A 26,494-nucleotide genomic window follows, 5' to 3' on the forward strand; every position below is an offset into this window, starting at 1 on the left:
ACCTGATCAGGTTATACTTTCTTTACATTTTTTTAATCTGAAAATTTTAAGCTGTAAACTCACCGCCAGTTTGTTCCATTCCATGAGAAGTCAAACATGTAATTGTTCAAAGTAACACCACACTTCTTGTTCCTGGTTTCTTTCTGAGACAAGATGTTGCCCCGTAACTCAACAACGAAGGCGGATGGTTCAATGGCTTCATGGGTAAACACGCCAATCCCTGCAAGAATAAAAACACAGTCCATGTTTCATCTAATTACTGACCAAACATCCTACTGATGGCTCTTGTGTGCCTAAGGTCTCTTTTTAATAAAGACCTAAGGTCCTTCAAGTCCTTTGAAAAAGCATACTAAAACCTGAGCATTGTTTAAAACAACCTCCTAAAACACAAGGGCTTTTTAAAAAACATGATGGAATTGTCAACATTCAACAAAACCTTTATTTATCAGCCTGTGAAGCAGATAGACACATAACATAAACTAGAATTGCTGCCTTGTGGTTGTATGCCTCTGTATACAAGTCAAGTTGCACTTAAAGTTTACATGCATGTCAGTAAAAACATGGATGCTTCACACACATCTTCCCCCCGGTAGCACAGAAGATCTACACAATGGGCACAGTTTCAAGGTGGGCACCCAAGACAAATGTCACCAATACAGTATCTGACCAAATGTCTTCCCTTCTGTTCCTGAGATATGACGTGGAGTAATGGCCAGCAAAGTGTTTTTTGCAGAACATTATGATGTCACAGTAACCTTGGCCTTTGACCACCAAACCACCAAATTCTAATCAGCTCATTCTTGAGTGCAAAGAATAAAATGCACTCTTGCTGTACCCTGTCTTACAGGAATATACACACATATGGTGCATCAGGTCTTAATGGATTAGATAGAAATCTAGATGTCATTAAGACTACATGTTTAAACAAATGGTTACATTAAAAACAAACAAACAAACAAACAAACCTTTAAGGGGGTTGATAAACCTGTCCTCCAGGAAGGGTTTGTCTCTGCAGGCCTTTATGTGCTGCAGTGCATCTTGCTCAGGAGTCAGATGACTGCCTTGTTGTTCTGCAGCAACTGGAAAAATGATCAAAATATATTAAATATGAAAGCATAATCAAAACTAACACTGGTTTGCATTTATCTTGGAAGACTGAAGATGTGTTCAACCTGTGGTAACAAGTCTGGTTTGGTCTAGTCAGTGCAGTTTTGCTTCCACTAGACGGTAACTGCGGTTTCTAACTTTTATTGCCAGTTATTTCATTTTTATTGCCTCATCATGAAGCTTATGAGTCATTTGATTTATGTTATAATTTAAAATATAATATCTAACTTTTCAGCATTACAATGTCTAAGAACCACTGAACCAACATTATATATTTCATTGAGTTGTTTACTTACATTGTCCCAAACATTTCCAACAATGTTCAAACCAAAAGAAACATGTATTTAATCAAGTACATGGTGCGTGTGATTTGGTCTCCATCGCCTGTCAGCGGCATCATAAACCCTCACTGCATGAGCCACATTTTTTAGATATACTTTTTAAAATCTTGGTCATTTTTAACTATGTTTTGAACTGTGTCAGAAAATCCTGAGCTTCTGGATCTTGTGTTACCAGAGAAAAAGGTGAGCACACACTAGCAGGTAGGCTAGCAGCTCCTTCATGACAAGCTGAACAGCGTCAGAGAAACACAGATTTTTCACATAAAATGGACAGGGGAGAAATTGATTGCAATGATGGCATTATTTTGTCTTTTGTTGTTTTGATTGAGAGAACCCTAGGGGCAGCAAATTACATATTGTACGTTTAATTTCACATTTTAATAATTTAAATGATTTATTATTTAATAAAATTTTAAAAAAAAAATCAGCTGAGAGACAGTGTAGCAATGTGCATTATCAACTTCAGTGTTGTATGGTATTCTAAATAAAAGTAGTGTTACAGATAAATGGTTTCAGGAGGGAGTCATCCTTTCAACATACCGCTCTGCTGAGGCAAAAGATCTGATTCTTCATTATCCTCCTCATCATCAGACTCTTCAGGGTTGCCCTGCTCCACATCTGGCTCCAGTTCATCTGGAATGAAAAGCAAGACACAGTCTTTGTTTATATTTAGTTTAAGAAGGGATTTGTCTCTGATAAATAAGCTGGCACTGGCAGGTCTGACGTGTGTATTACACTGGACATGTACCTTCAATCTCGATTTCGTCCAGAGAGTTTCCTTTGAATCTTTCCAGAGAACCCTTTTCCATTGCCAGAAGAAGTTTTGCTATTTTTGCAAGTTCCACAGCTGCCTCTGGCAGCCGATAATAGTCCCTGTCAGCCCGGATGTCGTGGCCCAACAGTTTAGCTAGATGATCTAGCTCGTCGTTCTCTAGGTTGAGAATCTGAAAGATTCTTGCGATGTGCTTGTGAAGATGCACCGACCTGAGATACTCTGGTTTCTTTGCACGACATAGACTTGAAAAAGCTCTGACACAGTTCCCTCCGTGGTAGAGGCTTGTGGGAGAAGAGTTGGGCTTTGCAAACAAGAAAGGATTGTCTTTGTGTACACCACAGGCTTGTCTCTTGCTCACAAGCAGAGTTATAGCACTGATAAGTTCAGAGGTCAACAAAACAGCAACGTCTTGGCTACTCCTGCTCGGAATATTGAATCTAATGAAGTGCTTGGACAACACTTGGGTGGAGACGTCTCTCTCCTGGAATGTCTTCAGTGTCATTTTTGAAACCTCAGATGCACATTTGCTTAAGACAGATGCTTGTGCAAGTGTCACTCTGCAAAGTGCATTGTAGACCTGTGGGCTTTCATACTTCTTCAGCGTTTCCATGGCAGAAGCAGATGTTGTCTCTAGGTACATGTAGAACATCTGCACATCACAAGTGAATGGTATGGTAGACGGGTTGTTTACTTTTCGTCCACTCAACGAAGCGAGGGCTGTATGGGAGACGAGTGCAGACCATTCTTTAACACAAAGTTTCATGAATGTCTTTTTGTCTCTCATCATCTGCTCATTGCCATCAACTCCACTGAGGACAATGGTGCATATTTTTTTTAATGAATGTCCTATTTTCAAAGCAAGAGATGGCTTGTTGTAGCTCTGCTTTTTTTCATTGAAACCAGCAATGTCTTTGACAGCCTCAACAACTTTGTAGAAGTTTTTGGGTTCGGTGGCATCTTCGAAGCTAAATACTGACTTTTTATGCAGCGCCAGCAAAAGTCTTCCCATTTCTCGCAGCTTCTGTCTGATGTAATCACGTTTATTTGGATTATTTCCATACTTATCAGATAAAGACTGTGCCAGCTTTATTAGGAGGAAATCATTTTGAACTGCAGATGTAATTTCATCTGGTTTCATAGTTACAAGCAACTTCCACACGCCAGATGGAAGTGTTCGGGAGAATGGGGACTCTGCAAGAGCCATCTCTGTTAGGACATATGTCTTGCCCCCTGCTGAAGAGTTTGATGTTGTCCTGGAAGGACATTTGGCTACATGCCTCCACATCTCGTTACGACTAAACATGGCTTTACAGTGTAGACAGTGAGCGTAGGTTTTAGTATTGATCTCCCCAGTTTTTGGCCGTCTTCTAAGTTTTAACTCTCCACTGTTGTTCTTCAGCACTTCTTGATTATGTTTGTAATTTCCCCTGTTACGTAATTCGTTCAATAACCTTTTTCGTTCCTTGGAGTTATGGGGAAAAGCAAAAGCTTCAGCGATTTCAGGCTCTTCATCAGCATGCTTTAAAAGATGACGAGAAATTTTACAAACACCTTTCCCACAAACATAACAGTAATTTTTACTGGTGTAAAGAGGGTCTTCGGAGTTCTTTCTAGGCTTGCGGGGTCTGAAGTTTACACCCCATCTGTGATCATTAGGGCTGAAAAAGGCCTCGTCTTCCTGCTGGATGCAAGAAGCATCATCTGATTGCATCATGAAAGTTCCTGTCATGTCTTGAGAAGAATCTAAATCTGCAAAAGGTGAACTGTCCCTGAAATCCAGCTGAGTGTTGATGTCAGTAAAACCGTCATTGCGACAACTCGGCCCGCTGTCAGGTAGTTTGTCATCATCGTCATCATCATCATCATCATCATCAGAGCAGGAATTTTCAAAGCTGGAAGCTGATGAGTCCTCAAGCTGGAAATACAGTACATACAAGGAATTTTATACAAACACAACATTATACACAAATGAACATGCAATTTGCTGTTTGCTAGTGTGCCTCAAAAAAAAAAAAAGAATTGTTTCAGAGGGGCAGCTAACTATAGTGGCTAATGCGAAAACGTGAAAATGCAAAAATGTGAAAGTGCAAATGGCTGTATCTATAGCCAGTGTTTGATTTGTCTGCTCTTGGGTACTATAAAACATGGCAGTGCAACATGGTGGACTCCGTAGAAGAGGATCCGATCTCTATATAAATATAAACAGCTCATTCTACGGTGATTATATTATAAACTAATGACAACATCCTTTTTTAAAAATGATATATATATCCCCCCAAATTCCTAAAAACTGGACCTTTAAAAGTGGAAACGGGGGAAACAGCTAGCCAGTCTCTATTCAAAAGTAACAAAACCCACCTGTCATCACCTCTACAGCTGATTAATTAATACATTATATCTATAATCTGTACCAAATCCAAAGTGTGAAACTGAATTGTGGAGTACAAGTGCAGCATCCGAAACTCCACACTAACATGCTATCTAGTACACTCAAAAAGTATGCAAGATTTTTTAGTATGTCCGAATCCTTAACATGAAACCAACAACATAAAAATAACGATCCATTTCTGGTGAAATACTACAGTCTGAAAGCACTGGACACTACACCAGCATCAATATCCCATATTGCAATGTGGCAGACAGCAAGCAAAGCTCTGTAACAGTAATTACGCCTCGATTTAAGTGTAAGTGAGAGTTATAATAATTTTGTATTTTTCATTAGTTTTTACTTGTATTTGGGGTTTTTTTTCTTCACAATGTAGCTTGGTTTCAGTTAGTTTCCAGAGTGGGTTTGCTCATTTCAATCTAGTTTTTTGCTTTAGATTATATTAGTTTCAGTATTAGTTTTAGTTTGTTCATAGTATATTATGTGGGTATTTGACAGGGGGAAGTGTTAAGAAGTACAGAATATTACAATACAAACATGACATATTGAAGGCAACTGACCCACAGTCATGTAGACAGACATGACAGTCTCAATAAACATATGCACAGTGCCTTCTGCTTGTTGTGTGGCTGGCAAAGGTTAAAACTAGATTCAAAGAAATCCAGCACTAAAGACAGTACAAATTTAATGTTTGCTCCTTATTCTACCACTTGTTTTCATCTGCTATCTTAATGTCTGATACCAACCGAGCATAAAATCTCTTCAGTTGATTGAGAACTGGTCACAATCTGTACTCACTTTTCCCATTGGAATAAATAGACTCAGGACCGTCACTAGTCTCCTAAAGGGGTGGGGCAGTGGTGATCCCGCACGACACAGATACAGAAAATGAATGGAATGTGGGCCATCTCCGTTTACCAACGGTCTCTGCCTTACCATAATAGTGGGCCCCCTACCATGGATAGTGATTAATTTGGGACACAGCCTTTTATTAAGTGCTGTAATCACTGTAAGGTTGCCAGGCGACCAGTGAAAACTTAAGGAGGTACTGAACCTGGCCAAAAATCAGCAAACACCCTCCAGTTAAACCACAATTTGTCATTTGAATTTTTATTTGTGATCTTTAGAAGTGTGAGAGATCAGAGTCTGCATATGTCGATAATGCTACAGTGAGGTCTTATTTGCTGGAGAAGCCAGACAAGTCCACGTAGACAGTCTGTAAAAGCATTAAGTGTAGGCTACTACATACCCTTTCATTCCTTGGTGTTGATGTCGAATCATAAAGGCGTGAGTATGAGGCACTCGATCCCTCATAGGAATCCTGTAAATGTCAAACTATGTTAGAAAAGTTGTGTGAAAACTTGACACTTGGGTTTTCCTGCATTATAAACTGCAATTTTGCAAACTGCAAATCTGAGTCACTATGTGTACTGCCTTAATCAAAATATACTCTATGTGTTTGCAAGATGTATGGAGAGTCTAAGTGTCCAAGATTGAATAAATGAGACTAAATTAAATAAATAATCATATAAATGAATACAGACAATATATATATATATATATATATGATAAAACCATGAAATTGTGAAATACTGCCATACATTGTAAGAATTCCATTAATTATTATTAAATGTAATTTTATCTGGCTTGTTTCCACAATGAAGATTTATTGCAGGTCATTTTGCGCGCGCGCATGCGCACACACACACACACACACACACACACACACACACACACACACACACACAGGTCTAAAAAATTTAAGCACACAGTCTGACCCTTTTCAAGTAAAATGAACAGAGACAGGTAAGTTACTGTCAGCACAGTGTCATTGAAATTTGATGTGTGTTTGGATGTTCCAAAAAGAGCTTTAGTGTGTATGAAATAACATAATTATCATTAAATGATAATAGCTCCCCTGCAGGCTCAAAAATGCACACTGCCCATGACTGCCATTATTGCTACAGCCATTATGATAATAAACAACATTGAACTTCTGTGTCTCTACAACAGTATACATACTAGATGTGGTGCTTTTTGATGTGGTTTGACTAAAACAATTCCACATTCTGCTGTGATTAACAACAGTAATATCTTTCACTCTAAATGCAGAACCGTAGGGCTGAAGACTGTCTGAAATCAAAACCCTACATCACCTCACAACTATAACATGATGTATACCAGGGGTATCCAAACTTTTTCTGAATGGGGGCCGGAAAAATAACGTGGACTTATCTGGTGGCCAGCTGCTTCTCAGTTATCATTTAAAAAAATAAAAAATAAATAAATCTTTTAGCCTTTGGCTTTTTTTGCTGTGGCCATGTCTGCTACCTAGCAGGAAATGTTGGCTGTTAGGTAACCATTTGTTTGCTAATTTACTGTGTGTTTATGAAAGCACATTAGTGTGTGTAGCTCTTACTTGGTGCATTTCTTCAAACTGTGTTATAGTCTTGCTATCGTGAGGTGAATGAAAAAGTGAACTTACTTAATAAAGTAATATTGTATGGCAAGCCAAAGGTATATTTTGACCACTGTGGGCTGATAAAATTTGACCCCAGGATGGACTTTGGACATGCCTGGTGTTTACACTCAGTTGCTTTTTTTAATTATATTTTCTATTAGCCACAGGGTTCCACACATTTTTAACAATGAATTTTCAAAACTTTTCCATAATATTTAACTACACCATTTCCATGACTTTATTCAAGTAGTTTATAATTTGTAGGCCTATATTTTGTGACAAAGCCATACATTATGGATAAGCAAACTGCAAAGCTGCTTGCTAACTTTACTTGCTCCTTAGTCATTCCTGCCACCAACTAGCTTAATATGCCAGACTGACACGTAAGGGTACTTCACAAGACACCAGTGTCCCTTTTTGAGTGATGTAAAAAGTCAGTGTAACTTGACCTGTGTTTGGACTATATGTTTGACAAGTTGGTATGAAGTTATTTCTTGTCAAACAAACATTGATTTCATAGACACGTTAAATAATTGATTTGTGACCTTTCCTGAAACTGAGCGTTCGTGATAACTTAATAAATTCAGGTTTTATCACCGTCATGTCCCTTTAGTCTTTCCCCGTTCAAGTAGATCAATGACACAACACAGTGGCGGGATATTATCAATGTTTGGATCACCAGGTATTATCTCAAATCTTAGTGTGAAAACCTTGGTTAACCTGCTACACAATAGCTTTTTGCCATTTTTCTCCTGATGTGACGGCACATTTCTTTTCTCTAAAAGGTTGCTTGGCTTTAGTGTTGACGCAATACTGGCCTGGTCTATGTGTATCATGATACAATTAACAGCACTACATTTTGACTTTTTATACAGGATTAGTATTAACTAGGTGTAAATAATATTCTGGCAAGTAACTGAAAGTTTTATGACAGAAATCTAAAAGCAAGGGTCTGTTTATAAAAAAATGTTACCTTTGATCGCCATGGGTAAGCTGAGTCCCCATAGTTGTAGGTTATCTCTTCGCCTGGAGATATTTCTGTCACGGCAAATAGGCATAAGTGTGGTTTTCCCTCATAGACAATCTTCTTCATTTCACAGTTGGGACTTATGTGATCATCATTCACAAGTCGTCCAAGGGTCCCGTCCTCTTTCGAGGCATCAATGCTGCAATAAAAATACTCTTAATAAAACTCAAACCCCTCTTAAAATGACTACACTTGACTGTATTGTTTTATCATAAAACACATTAATAAACTGCAGATAACCTAACCAAGTCTCTTTATGACAAACTGAAAAACAAACTGATAGCTTACCACCACTGTGCTCCTATCCATGGAAACTCAAACAAATAATTGTTCAGAGTATCCCCACACTTTGGTGTTTTGTCTTTACAAGAAGAAATCTTTCCCCGATATTCAACAACAAACATGGATGGTTCAATGCCTTTGTGGGTGAACACTCCTCTCCCTGGAAGGGTAAAGATTGACATGAAAACCTAAGTCACATGTGATGCTGGTGGCAGTTACGAGTCAATGGTGATATGCATGACCATAACATCGGTTTTATTTTCAACAAATGTATTTTAAGAATGAGAGACAAATCTCCTCTTGGCATTCAATTAACATGTCATTCCCATCCACCCTTCCAAAAAAAAAAAAAACTTATTTCTATAATCTTTTACTGTGCAATCATTTAATTTTTCCCTCCGTGTGACTTGTCCAACTTTAAACTGGGTTGCTGTGCATTTTCCAGCATGTCTTTCATTAACAGACAGAAAAGAACAATATCAAGTCTGTATGTGGGCATAAAAATGGACAATAAACTGTAAATATCAGTACTTGTCTCTGATCATGGCCCCACTCCTGTTGAATCTATAAGAACATTTTAAAGCACCAATATTTAGCAACACTACATCTGGGAGGCACTGAGTTCACTCAAACTCCCTTTCTAACACACAAGATAAGGATGTTTTTTATCATTAATATCTACATAAAAGCCCGCTGTAAGGTAATACCAGAAATCCCTTCGATACCAACATAGAGACTGCTATTGGAAATGTACTTCCTACCTTTAAAGGAGTCAATAAACCTTTCCTCCAGGAAGGGTTTGTCCCTGCAAGCAATTATGTGCTCTAGGGCATCTTGCTCTGGAGACAGTTGACCCCTATGCTCCATGACAACTGAAAAAAATCCAAACATGCTAAATTAGGTTAGGGTGATAAAAGATCAGCTGAGCATGCTGTAAATATATTGCATTTTGAATGTTAATAAGTATTTTTTTTTTTTTTAAGATATTTTTTGGGGCTTTTTAGCCTTTGATGTATAGGACAGACAAGCATGAAGGGGGGAGAGAGAGAGAGAGAGGGAGTGACATGCAGCAAAGGGCCACAGGCTGGAGTCGAGCCCGGGCCAACACCCTTGTTCATGGGGCGCCTGCTCTGCCACTAAGCCACCGGCGCCCCTGTTAATAAGTATTTTAATCACTTTCTGATATAGGCTACATGTACAACACTACTTTGAAACAATAGGTTAGTTAGCCAACAGAAACACTTTGGGGCTATGAGATGTGAAACACTGTGATTTGCATGTGTAAAAAACAAACAAACAAAAAAGACTTTAAAACATTACGTCTGTGTGTCTGTGCAAGCTTGGTTAACTCAACTACAACTTAAACTTAAAATCCATCACTCAGGACAAGTGTGCAAGTGCTCACAACATTCATTTCTGTGATGTCTTTTTATCCAGTGTGTGCTGCCACACCTGGCAAGTATAAACTCTATTTTGCCAAATGATAATCTAAAGAAGACCCAATCACAACTTGTGTACAGCTGTGTAGGACAAATATAATCAAAGCGATTTGGAAGCTTTCCAGAAATTAATATGCCATATTTACCCTTTGCTCTCTGCACCATTGCACTGCTGTCCTATTTTTCTTTTTTACAGATGTCACTGTGATATTGCTTATATATTTATCCTTTTTGTATAAATTTTTTACATTTGACGATGGTCAAATGTTTGCCTACATTGTTCAGCTTTGTCCTTGTTAAGCTGCATGTCCATTACTCAGTTGTAATATTTACCACTCTATTGTCAGTTTAGTGAAGTGAAATTAAACTATTTTGTCTCCATTTGCTGTCAACTCCATGCACAAATGCAGTCTTTAAACAAAGTTCATGTTTAAATACCATATGAACATGCACAGTAAAGAAACCTGTGTTGAGACTATGACCATTGGGAAAAAAGTGAGAAACCTGAATAAATAGGCTGTGGTCTGTTCTATAAAGCATTGTGTAACTGTGTTTCTATCAAGCCATTTTTGTTAAGCCAGAGTTGTATTGGACTGTTTACTTTCTCCTGCAAACATGCCTTGCTAGCATGCTAACACTAACCAGCAAGTGTTAAGGAAGCTAGCAGTAGTTTGCCAACAAACTATCTTCTGCTTTTGACTTAAATGCACGTAACTTTAATATATATATATTTAAAACACGTTTACCTTTCTTCAATATCCCACAGTACTTGCAAGAAGTGGTACAATTGTAGCTAACACAATGGCAGCCATCTTTCGTTTCTCTCGTCTTTCAACAGACCTCGTGACGATGACGCTGTATTACCTACGGTGAACGCGGCAAATCCAGCCAATCCGATTGTAACATCGCCGACTGACACTGGAAGCAGCCAATCAGAGGTCGTAGGCATCCTGACCAGGGGAAGACCATTATTATTTCACAGCGAGGACAGTCCTTCACGAAATTACTGGTATATGTGGTTTATGGGGACACACACATAAAAAGACTCGTTTATTGTCCTCGTGTACTAGCTTATACACAATAAACATGTTATAATCACTTAAACTCCTGTAACTGTTGTCTCAAAAACAACTACGTTTTGAAATGTGTTTATTTAAAAACAACATACAATAGAAAATACTCAGAACCTTGGCAGCCATTTCAGTGCGTTCAACAAACAGGTAAAATTGTGTTGTTTTTTCCCCAAATGGCAATAAAGTTGACAGCCTTTTTATACAGTGATACATTTTTTTTTTAAATGTTTTCAAATCAATTCCTAACATTTTTTATTCCCATTATTCAGACACTGGTGATGAAATTGGTCCATTTCTAATGATGAGTCAAATATAGAAAATTGTTTCATTAAGTGTATAGGACAAAAAATTAAACGTCACTCTGACCAGACTTTTTGCAAGTAAAGTTATCTGACAAACAAAATTATTAAGTTATTGTGTAAATTTATCTTTAACATTTCACCGTGGCAAGTTGGAGAAGCCTCTGGAACATCAATTTTACAAGAAGATATAAAAAGGAAATAATCCAGCCATGTCACACTTTGGTATGATTTCCTATGAATTCCAGGAATTATTTTGTTATTTAGTGTAATTCCTAAATTTCTGAGAAAGACTTAACAGATATTGGGTATAAATCTGTGCAAAAATATTGGGTCTGGAAATAAGCATGTGCTCTTTGACTGACACCAAATAATGGCATTGATGCACAGTTGAAAATCAAAGTACACTGCAGGTTTGTCACTCAACATGATGATTGACTGTTTACATCTACATCACGGAAAGTTGTTTTCAGTTTGTCTTCTGGACGTTTACTCATTGACATTAACAGCGATCAAAACAGTTTTTCATTGTAGCTTTTTTAAACAAGGACAAAAAAACCTTAAGTCCAGTTTGCACGAGAAATGAAGGAACTGTAACGTGGAAGGAAAAAAGTAACATTATCTATGAAAAGCAACCATTCAGCAGACAAAACAGAAGGACAGCAATGTGTCCTCCTGAGCAGTAGTTAACAGTCTGAATGCTGAGCTGTCTTTAGTCCCACCTACACAACATGTGTTTTAGGAAGTATGACTTTCTTCGCAGTTCTGCACTTTGTAGTTATGTATGCCAGAGATTTATTCAGTTCATTTCTGTTTATTGGGCAATGTTTAAATGAACAGTTTATCTACAAATATTTACACCACAAGCCGCTGCACCAATAAAAGGTCACTTCTGCTTTTCATCACTCTGAATCCCCATCTTGTTCGTCAGGTATAAATGGTGGATCATCAAGTGTTTTCTGTTCAGTCCCTCCATCTTGCCTTGCTTTTAGATGCAGCTCCCTGACAGTGAGGATGCGGATGAGCATGGCCTCCATGGTGCTGTCGTCCAGAGGGGTAGAAGAGAACCACAGGGGGCTGTTGGGGACGCAACAGCGCTCAGGGTGAAGGTAGAACAGGTTGGTGCGCTGCTTGACTGACTCCGAGCTGGATGGAAGAGAGTTGTTAATGTCAACATGACTATCAGAGAATTAAGGAGACCAATGTGCAGCTTTAAGTTTCATTTTAGTCTTGATAGAGACACGATAAAGAAATTTGGTAGGGCAAGACAGTCAACATTTTAAATTCTTAAGCAACAACGGACACACCAGCTTGTGGGTGTCAATATTTTGCTTGGGCAAAGTTACTTAATACATGCATTAAAGGATAGTTTCACAATTTTTCAGGTCCATCTTTAAACAATAGTGAGGTGTCCATACGAACACTAAAACAGTTTTTGGTCGTTCTAAGTAGTTCAGTTTGTATAAACTCACCACTTGGAAAGATAGAACTCATACAGTCTGACTGGACAGCGGAGAGGGTTCTCTGTGTTCTCCATCATCTCCAGGATATCCTCTTTACTCTCCTCTTCCTTACGCTTCTTTGCCGGAACCTCTGGATCTGAAGAGGGCACAAACACATTTATACCATTTTTAATCTAAATCCAATAAATTAAAAAAATATTTTAATTTAAGGGGACTGCTGATGTGTTTCACTTCCTTAAAAACAGGGATGCCCCTATCTGATCTTAAAGTTCCGTATCAGAGTCAATCAAGGCATTTTTTAACTGAATGGGACTGGCTAAATTGAGCTATACAGAGCCTGATCCGATCCTTTGTTTTACATAAGCTGTTTCTACTTGCGAAGCTTTAATGCACAGCAACGCCAACAAGTGCAGCTGCTGGTAACTCTCCAACTCCTGCTGTCTTGTATCTCCTCCACTTCACTGAGCTTCATGTGTGTGCAAGAGCAGGGCCGAGCCCCATCCACTGCAGAACACCTCTTGCCATAAACAAAATCTCAGTATGAGTATGAAAGTTATAAGTACTTGTTTCATTTTAGCTCGGTGTAGGAGGGGGGTCTTGGTTCTGCTGTCATCTGTGGTGCATGGTGACTGAACGCCTTGCTCAGAGGAGAAACTGTTAACTATGCAGAGCTTATGACAACTACACTCACCTCATTACTGCAACAAAAGCCCTGCGAGCAAAAAGCCAATAAGGGTAATTTATTAATGCAACCTAATCTACAAAAAAGATGTTAAGACGACAAATAAAAACACAACAGAATACAGCTCAGCCGCATAATTTCAAATGATGCAGCGAAGCAACAAACAAGTGGAGAATACTCTCAGAGAAATTCCCTCAAGACAGCCACAAGGTCACCAGGATTTAAGGGGGGTGTGTGTTATTTCATTTATATTGACTTATTCTGTAAAAATAAATCAATAAATTAAACAATGAGAAACAGCTTGGATGCACAGATTTCACGCATTGCAGAGCTATTCCATTATTAAGCACGTGCTATGGCCTGCATTGGACTGATATTAGTGACTTTCAAGTACTTGAGTGCGCACTGTAAAGTTGTATTATGTGGGACAACAGAAGTATCTGATCAGAACTCTGAGTCAGCACATACCATATATTTACTGACTTGGATCAGGATCGGGGGCAAAAAAAATTGATCAGGACATTGCTACTTAAAATCTGTACAGCCATGTGTTGAAACAAATCAGTACTTCATTTCGACCATCAGCCACACTGGTACCTGACTCTGGCTCGTTTATGGATATTGGGGGATAGAAGCGCAGAAAGGTCGTCTTGGTGTTGTTCGGGTTGGTTTTGGTGCAGCGCATGACGTGGGCGAAGGACAGCTGACGGTGCTGCTCCACTGTGGTGAAGCCAAAGTACTTGCAGCAGAAGAAGAGCAGAGTGTTGAGGAGGACAATGGGGGAGTACGCCCCCAACTGTTTACAGTCCCAAAGATACTCCTCCTCCACACGGGAATGGATATAACCTGTAGACAGAGGGAGAGGGGCGGTTAGAAATCTGGTCAAATGTTGGTGTGAAACACAAACTGACAGAAGACAAAGAAACAATGAAAAACATGTATAACTCACCGCTTGCTGTGACAGAGGGTTTGAATCCTCTCAGCATATTAGTGAACTCGGTGGAGAACTTGTTGTAGAACCGATCCATGAATATGTTCTCCACACGACCGTTCTCAAACAGGTACTAGAGAGAGATGAGAGGTTACAGAGACATAATAAGCAAAGACATAACTGTCATGTATTTAACTATAGTGTATTTGCATTTAAGTAGATATTTCTGCCTTATTCTACTGTTACCTGATCACTATCAGCTGTATTGGAGTTGTGTGCAAACTGCACCTTTCCTGCTGCTTCACATTAAAACCTTTCCACTAGTAAACCAGCAAGATACTTTTATTAAGTAGAAGTTATAGAAAGTACAATCAGTAAGTTAGCAGACCTACGTTTGCACTGCTATTCTTTAATAAAAACAGATATAATCAATCCAATATAGACACATTCTTCATTTTTTTCTGGCTTTTTTTTTAATGTGACAAAGATCTTGCCTGTTGAATGCCGAGGCAGAGGTAGAACAGGCTGTCAGGGGAGTACGGTTCTCCATTGGGGCGTTTCACCTCACTAATGAAGCAACAGAGGCCATAGCTCAGCTCAGCAGTTGTGCAGCGAAGGACATCCTCCTTCAACTCCATGGGACGAGCTGAAATCAAGACACGAGGAGTTCCAAATAATCAAAGGTTAATAAAAACGTTCAATCTTGATGTATACTGCCAAACTTTATACACATAATCTGGGCAAAGATACAGTATTTAAGACAACACGAGAATGTTAGAAACAACATCTAATGATCTGTTGGAGGTTCTGAGCTGTTTTTCTCTCATGAACTACGGACATGGCTCAGAGCTGTCCTTTGTCTGTGTCAGGTGCGTTCTCACCAACTGGAAACACCACATTTGGTTTAGACAAGGAGTTGCACCTGGGCAGAGCGAGCAGGTGGCAGGGCATGACGTGGATTACACCGCAGTCGAGCAGGCCGTTTTTAATTTAGTCGAACAACAGAACCTCTTTGGGTTCCTTTAATTTGTCTGACAATTTCAGCTTTGGCCCTTACAGACACAAGATTATAGACATTTTTGTTGCCATCTTTGTGTAGATGACTGGCCTTACTTGCCTTAAGCTGTAGGAACCCTTGGACATTACACAGACTTTGTACTGGGGCCAGGCAGGGTTAAAGTATATTTAAGTTTAATTTCCAATCTAACTGATTTGGATATTTCCATTCTCACATACAGCTCTCCTCCAGGTGATGTCTTGATAGTTTCAGGTTTGTAGTGCATGTGAAAAGAGGCTCTGAATAAAACTGTCCATCAGATGGTTTAATATTATTAGATAATCTTAAGTCGAGTAAATGAACTATCAAGGTCAGCTCTAGTGGTTGTGTTTACGGTACATTCAGACTTACAACCAAAGCGTGGCTTCTCCAAGTTGGGCTGAGTTTGCCTCCACTGGATCCATCGCTTCCAGACATCCACTCCATACTGACTCTTCAGTTTTGGGACATCGAAAGCCACTGTCTTGTTGGAAGAGCCTTTTTGAGTCGAAGTGTCAGCTGCCTTAGACCGCTGTGGCTTACGACCCTTAGACAAAGGAGAAAGAGAAAGAGAAAAGGGGGGGGGGGGGGGGGGGGGGTAGTTGTATCATCGTCCCAGTACAGATTTATCTTTTGCAAATGCAATCAGAAATAGTCTTACAGATGTCACTCCTCTCAAAGGCATTCAGGCTGCAACCCTGCTTTTGTTCTGCCCTCTACACGGCTTCATACCACACTGAGAGCATTTCACCTGCCTGTATTCTTTCTTGATATTTGTGCTTACAGAGGTAAGTAAATAGGCTACGCCATTAAATGTTTTTTTTGGTCTGTATTTAATAGTGTTTGTTTCTGATGTCTTGTTTTTTTTCTTAACCTTCAGAATCTTTTTATAATTACTTGATATTATATTCTAGCCTATTATGATGTGTTATGATAGTTCAGTTTAGTTTAGTTTAGTTTATTAGAGCAAAGCCAGAAAAGGAATAATATCACTTGACTTCATCTTCCTAATCTATGTTGTACCAGACAACGCATGCTCAACAAACCAGACAGAACAGCAACCTCACGTGTCTGAGGTGTCTACATCTTCATTATTGAGAACTTGATCCAAGAAGCTGTAGCCTACTTTTGATGACTGTCCTTTTCGGATGCTGTTTATCAAAACAAAATACTGTTGCACGCCAATATTGACTCAGTGTGTTCAGTATTGCTGACAGCCTCTCACCCTCAACCAGAGCCAAAGCAAGTACTCTCTGCCTCTCCATTTTTGTAACTAGCTACTGATTACTGTGAAATACGTAAAACAAAAAATAAGTAACTAAGCTGTAGATTGATTACAGGTGTTGGTGTGCTAACTGGCAGGGTTTTGAGATGTAAAACCATACAATAATGTTTACACATCTTATTCTAATTTATTCAACTTAAGAGCTGTTTAAATAAAACACCAACTGACATAAAAAGTCTTTCTTTAGGAGTCATTCAACATACAATGTACTTCCATTTCCACAGCTCCATTTACCGTGGAGTCAACTGGCAGATATACGGGACAGCCCCACTCTGCCACTGCGGACCAAACTGTGGTCAAAAACGGTGAATACTCTGTTGCTAATTAATGCCTACTGTTGTCACGTTCAGGCCCGTCTTTTACCTCCAGGGTGGTAACAGCAGGATTCTCGTCAAATGACATGGGTGACATCTGTAAATTTGCGAGCAATATCTTCAGGGTGTCCACAGGTATTTGACACTTGTATTTTGAGACCTTTTTTATTAACAGTTCTGGAACATTTATAAAATTTTTGGGGACCTGCAGACACGCTGAACTTATCTCTTTCCCAAACAGTTACCCTCTTTTCTCGGGCTTTCCTGTGAGCTTGTCGTCTTCGTGGAGCGGCAGGTGAAGGGCTGGGAGATCGCCGGGCCTGCTCTCTCAACCGCGCCATCCTCTCCAGAGTTTCTGACAACGACACCACAGGAAACATGAGACAAAGCACACCAAAGCAAAACCACAATATTTAGGATAACAACCTGTTCTTTTTTCCTCAAATGCAAAACTTTAACTCCAACTAAACTCTTTGAAACATACATCACATCATGGTGGAGATAAAACTCAAATGGTTTATTTGGCTTCACGCATGTCACAAAGTTGTACATCTCACCAACAGTGAAGTCAGCTTCGATGTCCATGGGAGGCGGAGCAGGAGGTGGGGGCTCAGAGTCAGGCTCACTGGTCATGCCCGCAGGAATGTCTAGAATCGGGTTGAGCTTCTCCTGGGTGAATGGTCGAGTGGGAGACCTGACACCTGCATCAGAGGAGGCGTCCTCCCAGTTGTTGAGGAAACTGGCCAAGTCATCTGTGTCCAAGTCGTCACTGTAGTGACTGGCCTGGTCTGTGAAAAAAAAAAAAAAATTCTTATTTAAAGATCACACAACAGAAAAAAACTGTGGGTAATAATTCGATGAAACACTGAAAGATGGAAAATGTGGATATAAAATCCTAATATGCAGGATGAATTCTGTATCTACATACTGTCGTCAGCTTATGTTATGACCAAAAATCTCCAAAGTGCTCAGTACTTCCTAAATGTGCATTTTCACTAAAACTGTAATATTCAGAACATGTCTACATAAACAGCCTCTTACACAGACAAGTACACCCCTGTTCTGTCTATTAGAGATGCAAATCACAAGTTTAATCACCATAGAATATTGCATCGATTCTTTGATATCCCAAAGTCTGCCATGATATAAATATGATCCATCAATACAATTCAGGGGCCTGCGATCGATGAAACAATATCAGTAAATATCCTCCTTGTCTTTTTCTTGGCTGCTTGCCATTTTCTGCCTGGCTGCTAGCCCTGTTTGAATGTTTGGGAGGGAGGTGTGTTTGGACAGGAAATGGTGACACAGATGTACGATGGAAATTTCAAAATAAAGGCATGTCTTTAAGATGACAATATGTATCGAGGGTTTTACTATATGTCAGTAATATTAGATTGTTAATCAATGAATTGATACATGGATCCAGATCCGTGTATCGTTAAATGTTTATGTAGAAGTGTTTTTAATGTTAAGGGTTGAGCAAAAATGCATGTGTTTGGGAAGTACAGAGCATACCACTCGTGTGAGAGATTCTAAACAGATGTTTTGACATAGTTTTGCTTTTGATAAATGCGGCTCCTCATTACTCTAATTTATCAATAATTTGCTCCATTTTTGGATTCTTGATTCACCGTAAAGGCATGTGAGAAAAACATTTTCTTCACAAATTCAACGATGATCAATGATCATTTTTGTGAGTAAAGTAATCCTTTAAGACCAATCTTCCATTGAAATTAAGCAAAAACAGTTTCTCTTACCATCTGGAGCAGCTAGAGCAGCTTCTTGTCTCCCTTTCTCTTTCTCCACAACTTTCTCCTTTGGTTTCTCTGCTTTGTCTTTCTTCTCGTCTTGTTCTGCCACCATCTCCGCCATGAGGATGAGCTCAGCCTCGAAGGGGTCAGACGGGATCTTTTCCTTGATCTCCTGGATGGTTTCCACAATGCCTTCAGCGCTGTCCATTGTCACAGGAAGGAACATGGGTACAGGAAGCTGCGGTAGACAGAGTAAGAACATAGCAGGGACTGTAGTGGGAAAGAAGACACTCAGTGCTGACTGTTTCACAGTGTAGCCTCATATATATATTTAATTTTGTAATGGCAGATACAGGATGATCCATTTTTGATCCGATTTCACATTTCAGCAAATCACTCACTAAAACCAGGTGTGTGTTAAGCGTACCGGTAACGGCAAGCCCACAGGTCTAGGTGTACACTGGCTGTACATATTCATGGGTACAGGAACATACACTGGCACTGGGATAGGAACAACCATGACTTTAGGGAAGACGTCATCTGTAGAGAACAGAAAAAAAGTTCTGAAAATTGTGAGGGTTTACAACTGAGTAATATTTCAATATAAGCAAGTCTTTAGTCGAGACACATAGATATCAAATACAAACAGCACATTCAGTTTTGCAAATCAGTGATGAAAGATTGGAGAGCTTTGAGAGCTCCAATCTTTATTCGAGACAAAATGCAAGGGCAACATATTAATTGATATCTTCTAGGAAAAAGATCTATTTGTACCGGCACATACAAAAACACAGCAGAGCAAAGATGTTGTTACCATAGAAACACTGATGTCTGAGTGTTGCTTTTACCTGTCTGTGCTTCGACATCGACTGTCTGTGTTCTACAGGAGACCCCTTTGTTCTGCACCAGCGGTCTGCAGAGCAGGGCCTTGTTCTTCAGAATTTTCGGTCCAGGAGGAGGAGGATTGACTTTCACTGCATCTGTCTGCACACTGATCTGAAGGATGGACAAAAGACAAAAAAAGAGTAACAACTCCAGAATTAATAATCCTATAACAACAAATGAACTGAATAATGAGCTCATGGCAGCCATGGCAGAGATCCTTACTCTGTAACTCAGCTCGTAAGAGTCAGTGAACAAACTAAAATGTTGTTTTCATCTGTGTTTTTATTCAAACCACATGGCCTTATTTTGCAGATTAACTTCTCCTCAGCGTTTTCTTGCACTGAACTGTAGCTGCCCATATTTTTTTCCTGCTTTATATGTTTTAAAATATTCTCAGCTTTGTCTCTTCTTGGGGCACTTTAAGTTGCCTTGTTGTTAAAAGAAATACACTTGTATTGCCTTGATTGATGATGACCAAAACAGGTTTTTTTCCTCATGTGACATAGATCTGATGTTATCAGAGTAGAGTGGACACAGAAATTTGATTTTTACCATATCCTTTAAAAAATGTGTTTTTAGTAGGCTTGACTGCAGCCAATAAGGTACTTGCTCTCCGCTGGCAACCACCTCACACATTAACACGTAGACATTGGTTGAACACTTTTCTGGATGTGACTGTTTTGGAGCTTTCTGTGGCGAGAATGCATAGTGCAAGTGAGAAAACTATTCTGCAATGGACAGATATATCAATTAAGGTTAAGGTGCTGCTGGATAAATAATTGCCGTGACCTAACATACTGGTGATGATAATGATGATGATGTATTAATTTTCTCTGTAGATCTAGGGGTGGGTGGGGGATGAATAGCCACGGGTATATGTGAGGGGAGAATGGCTCCTTAAATTGTTCATTTATGTACATATGTATGTAACTACATAATGTATGTCACTTCTCTTCCCTGTGGGAAACACAAAAAACAAATAAAATAATTGATCCCAAAAATAAATAAATAAATAAATAAATAAATAAATTTGATTTTCTCCAATCAGATCTGGGCCACTTTCATATGTGGTCCTAAATCCAATACATATCCAATAACTGGCCATGCGACCGCTGTGGGAAGTCACATCGGAATTCAAGTGTGTTTTTCCCATACATCCATGTTTTTTCTGTGTCATACTTCACTGCACAGCCGCAGACCACTCACCATAAGGTCGGAGTGGTTTGTTGAAACTACAGAAGGCTGCTGAAGTCTGCCCCAGTGGCCGGCTTTATGAGAGCTGGACCGCAGGATGCTTTCTGATGGGAATAGCTTGCCTACATTTTGAGTCCTGCCATGACAGCCTTGTCGGGAGGCGCAGACAGAGATATTGGAATGAAGTTCAGAACAATGTAAGGATGTCTAGGGTTGCATTCCAATGTCTCTGTTCCTATGGCAGCCCCACTCTTGAATTTAGCATTAAGCCCTATATTGTGAATGTAACCACAGAGAGCAAATGTATGGAAAAATCTGCATTTGCTTTGTTTCTCCACATATTTATGCACGTTTTCCCTGTAATTAGTCACCTGCCTGTGTACTGAGTATTTAATTCTACTATCCATAAAATACATATAACATGCCGACTCACATGTCCAGAGTTCTTTGATTGAAGGACTGTGCCTGTGGAGACAAAGACAGAGTATGAAGCCTTCAGAGACAACACTAGTAGCAACTGATTGAACGAACATGTTTGACATATAGTTCATAAATACCTGTGTTAGAGTGTTGTGTACTTTGTTGAACAGTTCTGTCAGATTTCCTCGTTGGAGAGCCTGCGAGTGAGATAACGTTGGCGATGACAGGTGTGGCCTCCCCTTTACCTGCACATTCAAGAAAACACCAGGAAACATGAGAGACAGCACGGGTTATTACTATCGATGTCATAATATTTTAATCAAAAGCCAGAATTAAAATAAGCACAATACTGGGAAATAAAACAGACCTTTAAAGATCTCCCCCTGCGTGGCCACTTTATCACAGCAGAACTGTAGCACACAACTGAGGTCACAGAAGTGTTTGACTTCTCCCAGCATGGGAAGACTTTGCTTCAGTTTCCCTTTGCGGCCACAGGTGTCACACTTTGCAACCTGACAGAAAAAAATCCATTTAGATTGTCATCACCATTGTTTAGTCTAAACAGTGGTTTAAATAACTGCAGTGAGGCTTGCTTACATGGCAGAAGAGCATGGTGTACTTGGACCTGCAATCCTCAGAGCAGAACTCCTCTGTTGAGCCTCCATACTGAGCCGTCACCAGCTTCTTGGACATACTATGGCAGTAGACGCAGGACTGACAATGTTTCCCCCAGTTTTTAGTCAGGTCATGTCTGAAGAGCAGCTTACAGCCTGAGAGGAAGGAGAGGAGAGACACAATGCATGATTACTTTCTCAAGCTTCACACCTCTCCAAGACACAAGTGTGTTGTTCAAATATGCTCAATACAAGTTGTAAATAATGATACGTTTTGGTGTGTGATTGTGATTCATTTTCTCCTTACCATCACTGCAGAAGTAGCAGTCTTTGTTGTTAATCCTCTTGGCGTCCCTGGTGATCTTTTCGATCTTACAGTATTCACACAGGCTCGTCACATAGTTGTCTTTTTTGAACTCGTAAGCGCAGTCCATGCTGCACACGAAAACCAACTTGTCCTGCACACACAGAGTTGATATAAACCGGTATTCACATTAAATCACCTTTTAATTTCACCTTTTTCTTTGGTGGCAAAGGCTTCTTAACATTTAAAGATGAGGCCTCTAGACGTTTCCTCTTTGTTTTGTTCTGTATCTTTAGGAATGAGACTTCCAGGTATAGTTATAAGTGGTAGTAATGAGCGCCGTGTGTCCACACAGTATGTTTCTTGGCAGAAAAGCTGCGGGATGGTACGGGGAAGGGCTTGATCCCAGCACTTCATAAAAAAAGCGCTCCTAGCTTGCTAGCTCCACAGCTAAAATGCTTGTCCCTTGTCCACAGTGAGTAGTCAGTACGGTGATAAAAGCCCAACATTCACAACCATCATTGAGTGTCCAGCTGATTCACTCCCACAATTAAGCTTTTCTGTCTTTAGTATGACTGTTTTTGTCCAACATATCATGCAGCTCGGAGAGATGCAACAAGTTCTCCTAATTTTCTTAGTTACCAGGGGGACGAGTCCAACCCAATATGATCATGTTTATGATATGATTATGATTAAGTTATCTGAAAAGGAGCAACAGTGACAAGACCAGTGCCTTACATAAAAGTTCAGAGATTTTCAATTAGACATACCCGGTCACACAATTAAGGCAGAGCACTCGTAAAAAGGACACTGGGCGCAGTGGCTTTTTCTAAGGCAGCTGCATACACTCTATCCTCACTGGTAACAATTGTTAAAAAGAAAAAAAGAAAAAAAAAAAAAGCTAGAAAAATAAAACACTATATGACAACACACCCTTAACTGTGATGGATTGCACACGATTCAGATTTTACACCCAACACAATAGATAGGAGGTTCAGTAGATGGGGCGGGGGACCAACAATATTTTGGGAGCTTTTTTTTTTTAATCTACAGATGAAGCATCAAATGAAGCAAACTATAAAACAGTTCAATTTTGTTGAGGTAGAGTCAGGAATTATCAAAGTATTTATTTTGGGCATATGAATCGGACCTGGGCAAGAAATTAATCACAAAATTGTATAAAGAAGTGGAAAATTTAAAAGGTAACAATACAACATAAAAAAAAGAAAAGTGGGAGAAAGAGGCTGGAAGGAATATGGGTGGCAGTCCATACTGACATATTTTATTTTACCAGCTCAGCAGAAACCTTAGGATACAAGATGCTGGAGACTATGTGGTGAAAAAAAGCTAATCATTTTCATGTCTTTTGAGAATGCCCTTATATTATACCTTATTGGCAGGGTTGAAAGAAAAGCATAGAGAAAAATTTGAACGTGAAACCTCCATTTACATTTGAGGTTATGTACTTAGGAAAAGAGAGCCAGGGAATAACAAGTTCAGGGGATAAATATATTCAGAATAATGTTGGTGGCAGGTAAAAAAGCCATCACCAAGAAGTGGCTAAAAAAGGATGCACCTGAAATGGAGGATTAGGTAGAGGTAATGCATAATATTTATAGGATAGAGAAGCTGACTTTCTCGGTTAGACTAGAATCACATTAATTTAACAATTTCTGGAGAAACTGGGTTGATTTTATATCACCAGCAGACTTTGTCCAGTAAGGGCACTGGGCCTTATAGATGCCCTTGGTTTCTGCTACAAGTTTTGTTTTGCCTTTTTTTCCCCCCTTCCCTTTTTGTTCATGGTTTTTATTTATGGTTAACATGTTTATTTTCATTTTTACCCTCCAACAGGAAAAAAAGCACTCTGCAAGAAAGGAATGAAAATAAGGATTGGAGAGACTAAAGTATTCCATATTATTTCTGGTTTACTCTACTTTAAGTTAAACTGTGGGCTTATGCATATCTATGTTTCCATTCCCCCGTATAGAGAATGGGTTTGTTCTGTATATCTGGAAAACATGTATACAAGATGTAAGATGTTGATGGGATGATGCTGTCTGGAATCAATAAAAAAAGTTAATTACAAAAAGGAAAAAGAAAAAACGCCCTTAGAATAGAACAGCTCAGGAGGATGGTGAGATGCCATTGAAAACTCTTGTTAGTGCATCTCTCAGCGTCAATGTTTTTGTGACAAAAACTGAACACCATCTGTGGGACAAGTGGCTCTACATATATGACTATGTGGTGATCAGGAAAGTCCCAGAACTAATCTTTTGTTCCTGAAACAATCAATGAAGATAAGCTGCTCCTGGTGCGTAAATACACAAAACGTCTCTCAATGGGGTCAGACAGCAACTCTGCTCTCTGTTATGTTCACAATTAAGAGTAATTAATATTTTCCTCATTAGTTATGTATTATTTCACCAATCCACAAGCCCCTGTGTGTGCAACAAGCAGAGTGTATGCACATCTATAAGGCACATCTTGCTATCTGCATAATGCACCCTTGAAATAGCAAAAACATACTCTGCCTTTCTGACTTTAGACCAGGTTTTTGTTGGTTAATGGTGCAGTCTCCTTCTGCTGCCTCAAGTTAGCAACAATACACCTGACCACACCTTATTTTGAGACCTACATGCCCATGGACACACAGATAGGCTCAAGTACATTGGCTACTTACACAACGTGGGCACTGGCCATGGCAATGACAACTGTCTCGGTCTAAAACTAGCAATAACAGTTAAGCTGCTTTGCGCTTGGTCTAAGATATGGCCCTAAATATCAAACAGTGGGTGAGAGTCCCTATTTTTGTGAACTTTTGTGATATTCACTGTTATCCCACAGGACTCTTTCTTGTGGCACTGTTGCACTATTTCTCCCGAATTTCTCTACTTTTGTCTTGAATCAACAGAAATACTGCATACTATAAAACAAATTTAAACCTGTCCGTCCTAAAACTGTGATCAGTGAATTAAAAAGTTATTCCTATGCAAAATCCGACTGCCTCTTATGCGAATTTAAGAGCCCACACCATAAGGCAAGCAGAACAGAGTCACACACACAACACAAGTTACCTTGACCTGGAGGACGTCTGGTTTAAAAGCTATGTTGCGGGAACACTGGGCGCAGTTCAGTTTCAGTGGTCCTTTGGAGGTGTCTTGCACAGTTTGGGTGGGAGTGACACTCTGGATTTGGGTGGATCCGATTGGAAGTTTAGTGAAAACATTCACCTGTTTCTGGGACTTCTTGAACTTATCCTGTTACACAGAAAATGAACGAGAGAACGAGTGAAAACCACTGCAGTTTCCAGTACAGAGTAAACGAGTGTGAAATCAAGTCAGCAAATACTTGAAGCTGGAGGGGCCATGTCCATCTATTTCTAAAATTTAAACACCCACTTCACACTGTGATTGGCCAGCTGTGGGGAGACAAAAAAGAAGCCATTGTTCAAACTTCTCACTGTCTTTCAGGAGAGACTGTCTGAAAATTTGAACAATTATCCAAATATTTAAACAATGTAACACCCACTGGGGATGCCACCGGGAGAGACCTTTTGGATATCAAATGTCATCAGTTCCTCATTTTATCCTATTAGACACTTTGAAATTTTGGCAAAATTATGCTATGTTATGGCCAAAAACACAGTTTGTTAGGTCACTAAATAGATCACCTTGACCACTGACCTTCAACCACCACATTCAAATAAGTTCATCTCTGAATCCAAGTGAATGTTTGAAGCCAATTTGAAGAAATTCCCTCACAGTGAACTTAAGATATGACGTTCATGAGAATTGGACAGATAAACAGATAGACCGACAACCCGAAAACATAATGCCTCTGACCACAGCTATCTTCGGCTTGGAGGCATAAAAATAGTGTGAAACTGCCAGAATCTTAAAAAATACTATCATACAATTTTTTGGTCATACCACCCAGCCCTAGGTGGGCACAGTGGGCAAGTACTGTGATCGTTTCTGGCTGAACACTGTGTAACACCAATAACACTAAGTGCTGCAGCAAGCCTAACACCAATCAGATCTTGGACAGCTGGCTTTTCAACCTGCCTTCAAGACTAATCGATTGGATCAGGTACAAAGCCATTTTGATTTTCAATATGGTGGATCAACACATGTTTTAAACTCAGGGTTCCTACACATTTAGAATTTCAAAATTCCATACTTCTCCATACCCTAATTTCCAGACTTCTCTGTGGTTTTTTTTGTTTTTTTTTCCCCAGAGAATATGCGACATCTGAGTAAATATATCAGCGTATCATATTTCACATCATATTTAATTATTCTTAATAGGCGATTGTAGCCAAGTACCATAATGGCATGCAAATAAAAACTCAGGTAGTGGCAATCTTTGTCAATCGTTGTCCGTCTATAATTTTGCACCCTACTTGAGCCATGCCCACCT

The 26,494-nt window shown here is 39.5% G+C and overlaps 2 protein-coding genes across 7 annotated transcripts in view; both read right to left on the reverse strand.

Moving 5' to 3' along the window:
* The window catches only part of LOC125904367 (uncharacterized), a 34,790-nt gene extending 24,142 nt beyond the window's left edge, over positions 1–10,648 (reverse strand). Inside the window, exons 1-9 of the mRNA XM_049601720.1 lie at positions 10,565–10,648; positions 9,141–9,251; positions 8,386–8,539; positions 8,044–8,236; positions 5,859–5,930; positions 2,197–4,138; positions 1,989–2,081; positions 966–1,079; positions 64–220 (exon numbers count right to left, since the gene is read on the reverse strand). Of these exons, the coding sequence (XP_049457677.1) occupies positions 64–220; positions 966–1,079; positions 1,989–2,081; positions 2,197–4,138; positions 5,859–5,930; positions 8,044–8,236; positions 8,386–8,539; positions 9,141–9,246 (2,831 nt within the window). The 5' untranslated portion in view covers positions 9,247–9,251; positions 10,565–10,648. The remainder of the gene's footprint in view (positions 1–63; positions 221–965; positions 1,080–1,988; positions 2,082–2,196; positions 4,139–5,858; positions 5,931–8,043; positions 8,237–8,385; positions 8,540–9,140; positions 9,252–10,564) is intronic.
* A 302-nt stretch (positions 10,649–10,950) lies between these two features.
* Positions 10,951–26,494, reverse strand: part of zmym4.1 (zinc finger MYM-type containing 4, tandem duplicate 1) — a 34,661-nt gene continuing 19,117 nt past the window's right edge. For all 6 annotated transcript variants that reach the window (XM_049602963.1, XM_049602964.1, XM_049602961.1 and 3 more), the window contains 17 exons: positions 25,150–25,332; positions 22,076–22,226; positions 21,752–21,924; positions 21,522–21,666; positions 21,292–21,399; positions 21,168–21,199; positions 19,504–19,651; positions 19,083–19,195; positions 18,662–18,893; positions 17,459–17,689; positions 17,147–17,256; positions 15,675–15,849; positions 14,761–14,912; positions 14,285–14,399; positions 13,933–14,181; positions 12,663–12,789; positions 10,951–12,336 (listed from right to left, as the gene is read on the reverse strand). In XM_049602963.1, coding sequence (XP_049458920.1) covers positions 12,093–12,336; positions 12,663–12,789; positions 13,933–14,181; positions 14,285–14,399; positions 14,761–14,912; positions 15,675–15,849; positions 17,147–17,256; positions 17,459–17,689; positions 18,662–18,893; positions 19,083–19,195; positions 19,504–19,651; positions 21,168–21,199; positions 21,292–21,399; positions 21,522–21,666; positions 21,752–21,924; positions 22,076–22,226; positions 25,150–25,332 — 2,688 coding nt within the window. In that variant the 3' untranslated portion in view covers positions 10,951–12,092. The remainder of the gene's footprint in view (positions 12,337–12,662; positions 12,790–13,932; positions 14,182–14,284; positions 14,400–14,760; positions 14,913–15,674; positions 15,850–17,146; positions 17,257–17,458; positions 17,690–18,661; positions 18,894–19,082; positions 19,196–19,503; positions 19,652–21,167; positions 21,200–21,291; positions 21,400–21,521; positions 21,667–21,751; positions 21,925–22,075; positions 22,227–25,149; positions 25,333–26,494) is intronic.

The sequence above is a fragment of the Epinephelus fuscoguttatus genome, linkage group LG17 (genome assembly GCF_011397635.1).
Source record: "Epinephelus fuscoguttatus linkage group LG17, E.fuscoguttatus.final_Chr_v1".
In the NCBI taxonomy this organism is placed as follows: domain Eukaryota; kingdom Metazoa; phylum Chordata; class Actinopteri; order Perciformes; family Serranidae; genus Epinephelus; species Epinephelus fuscoguttatus.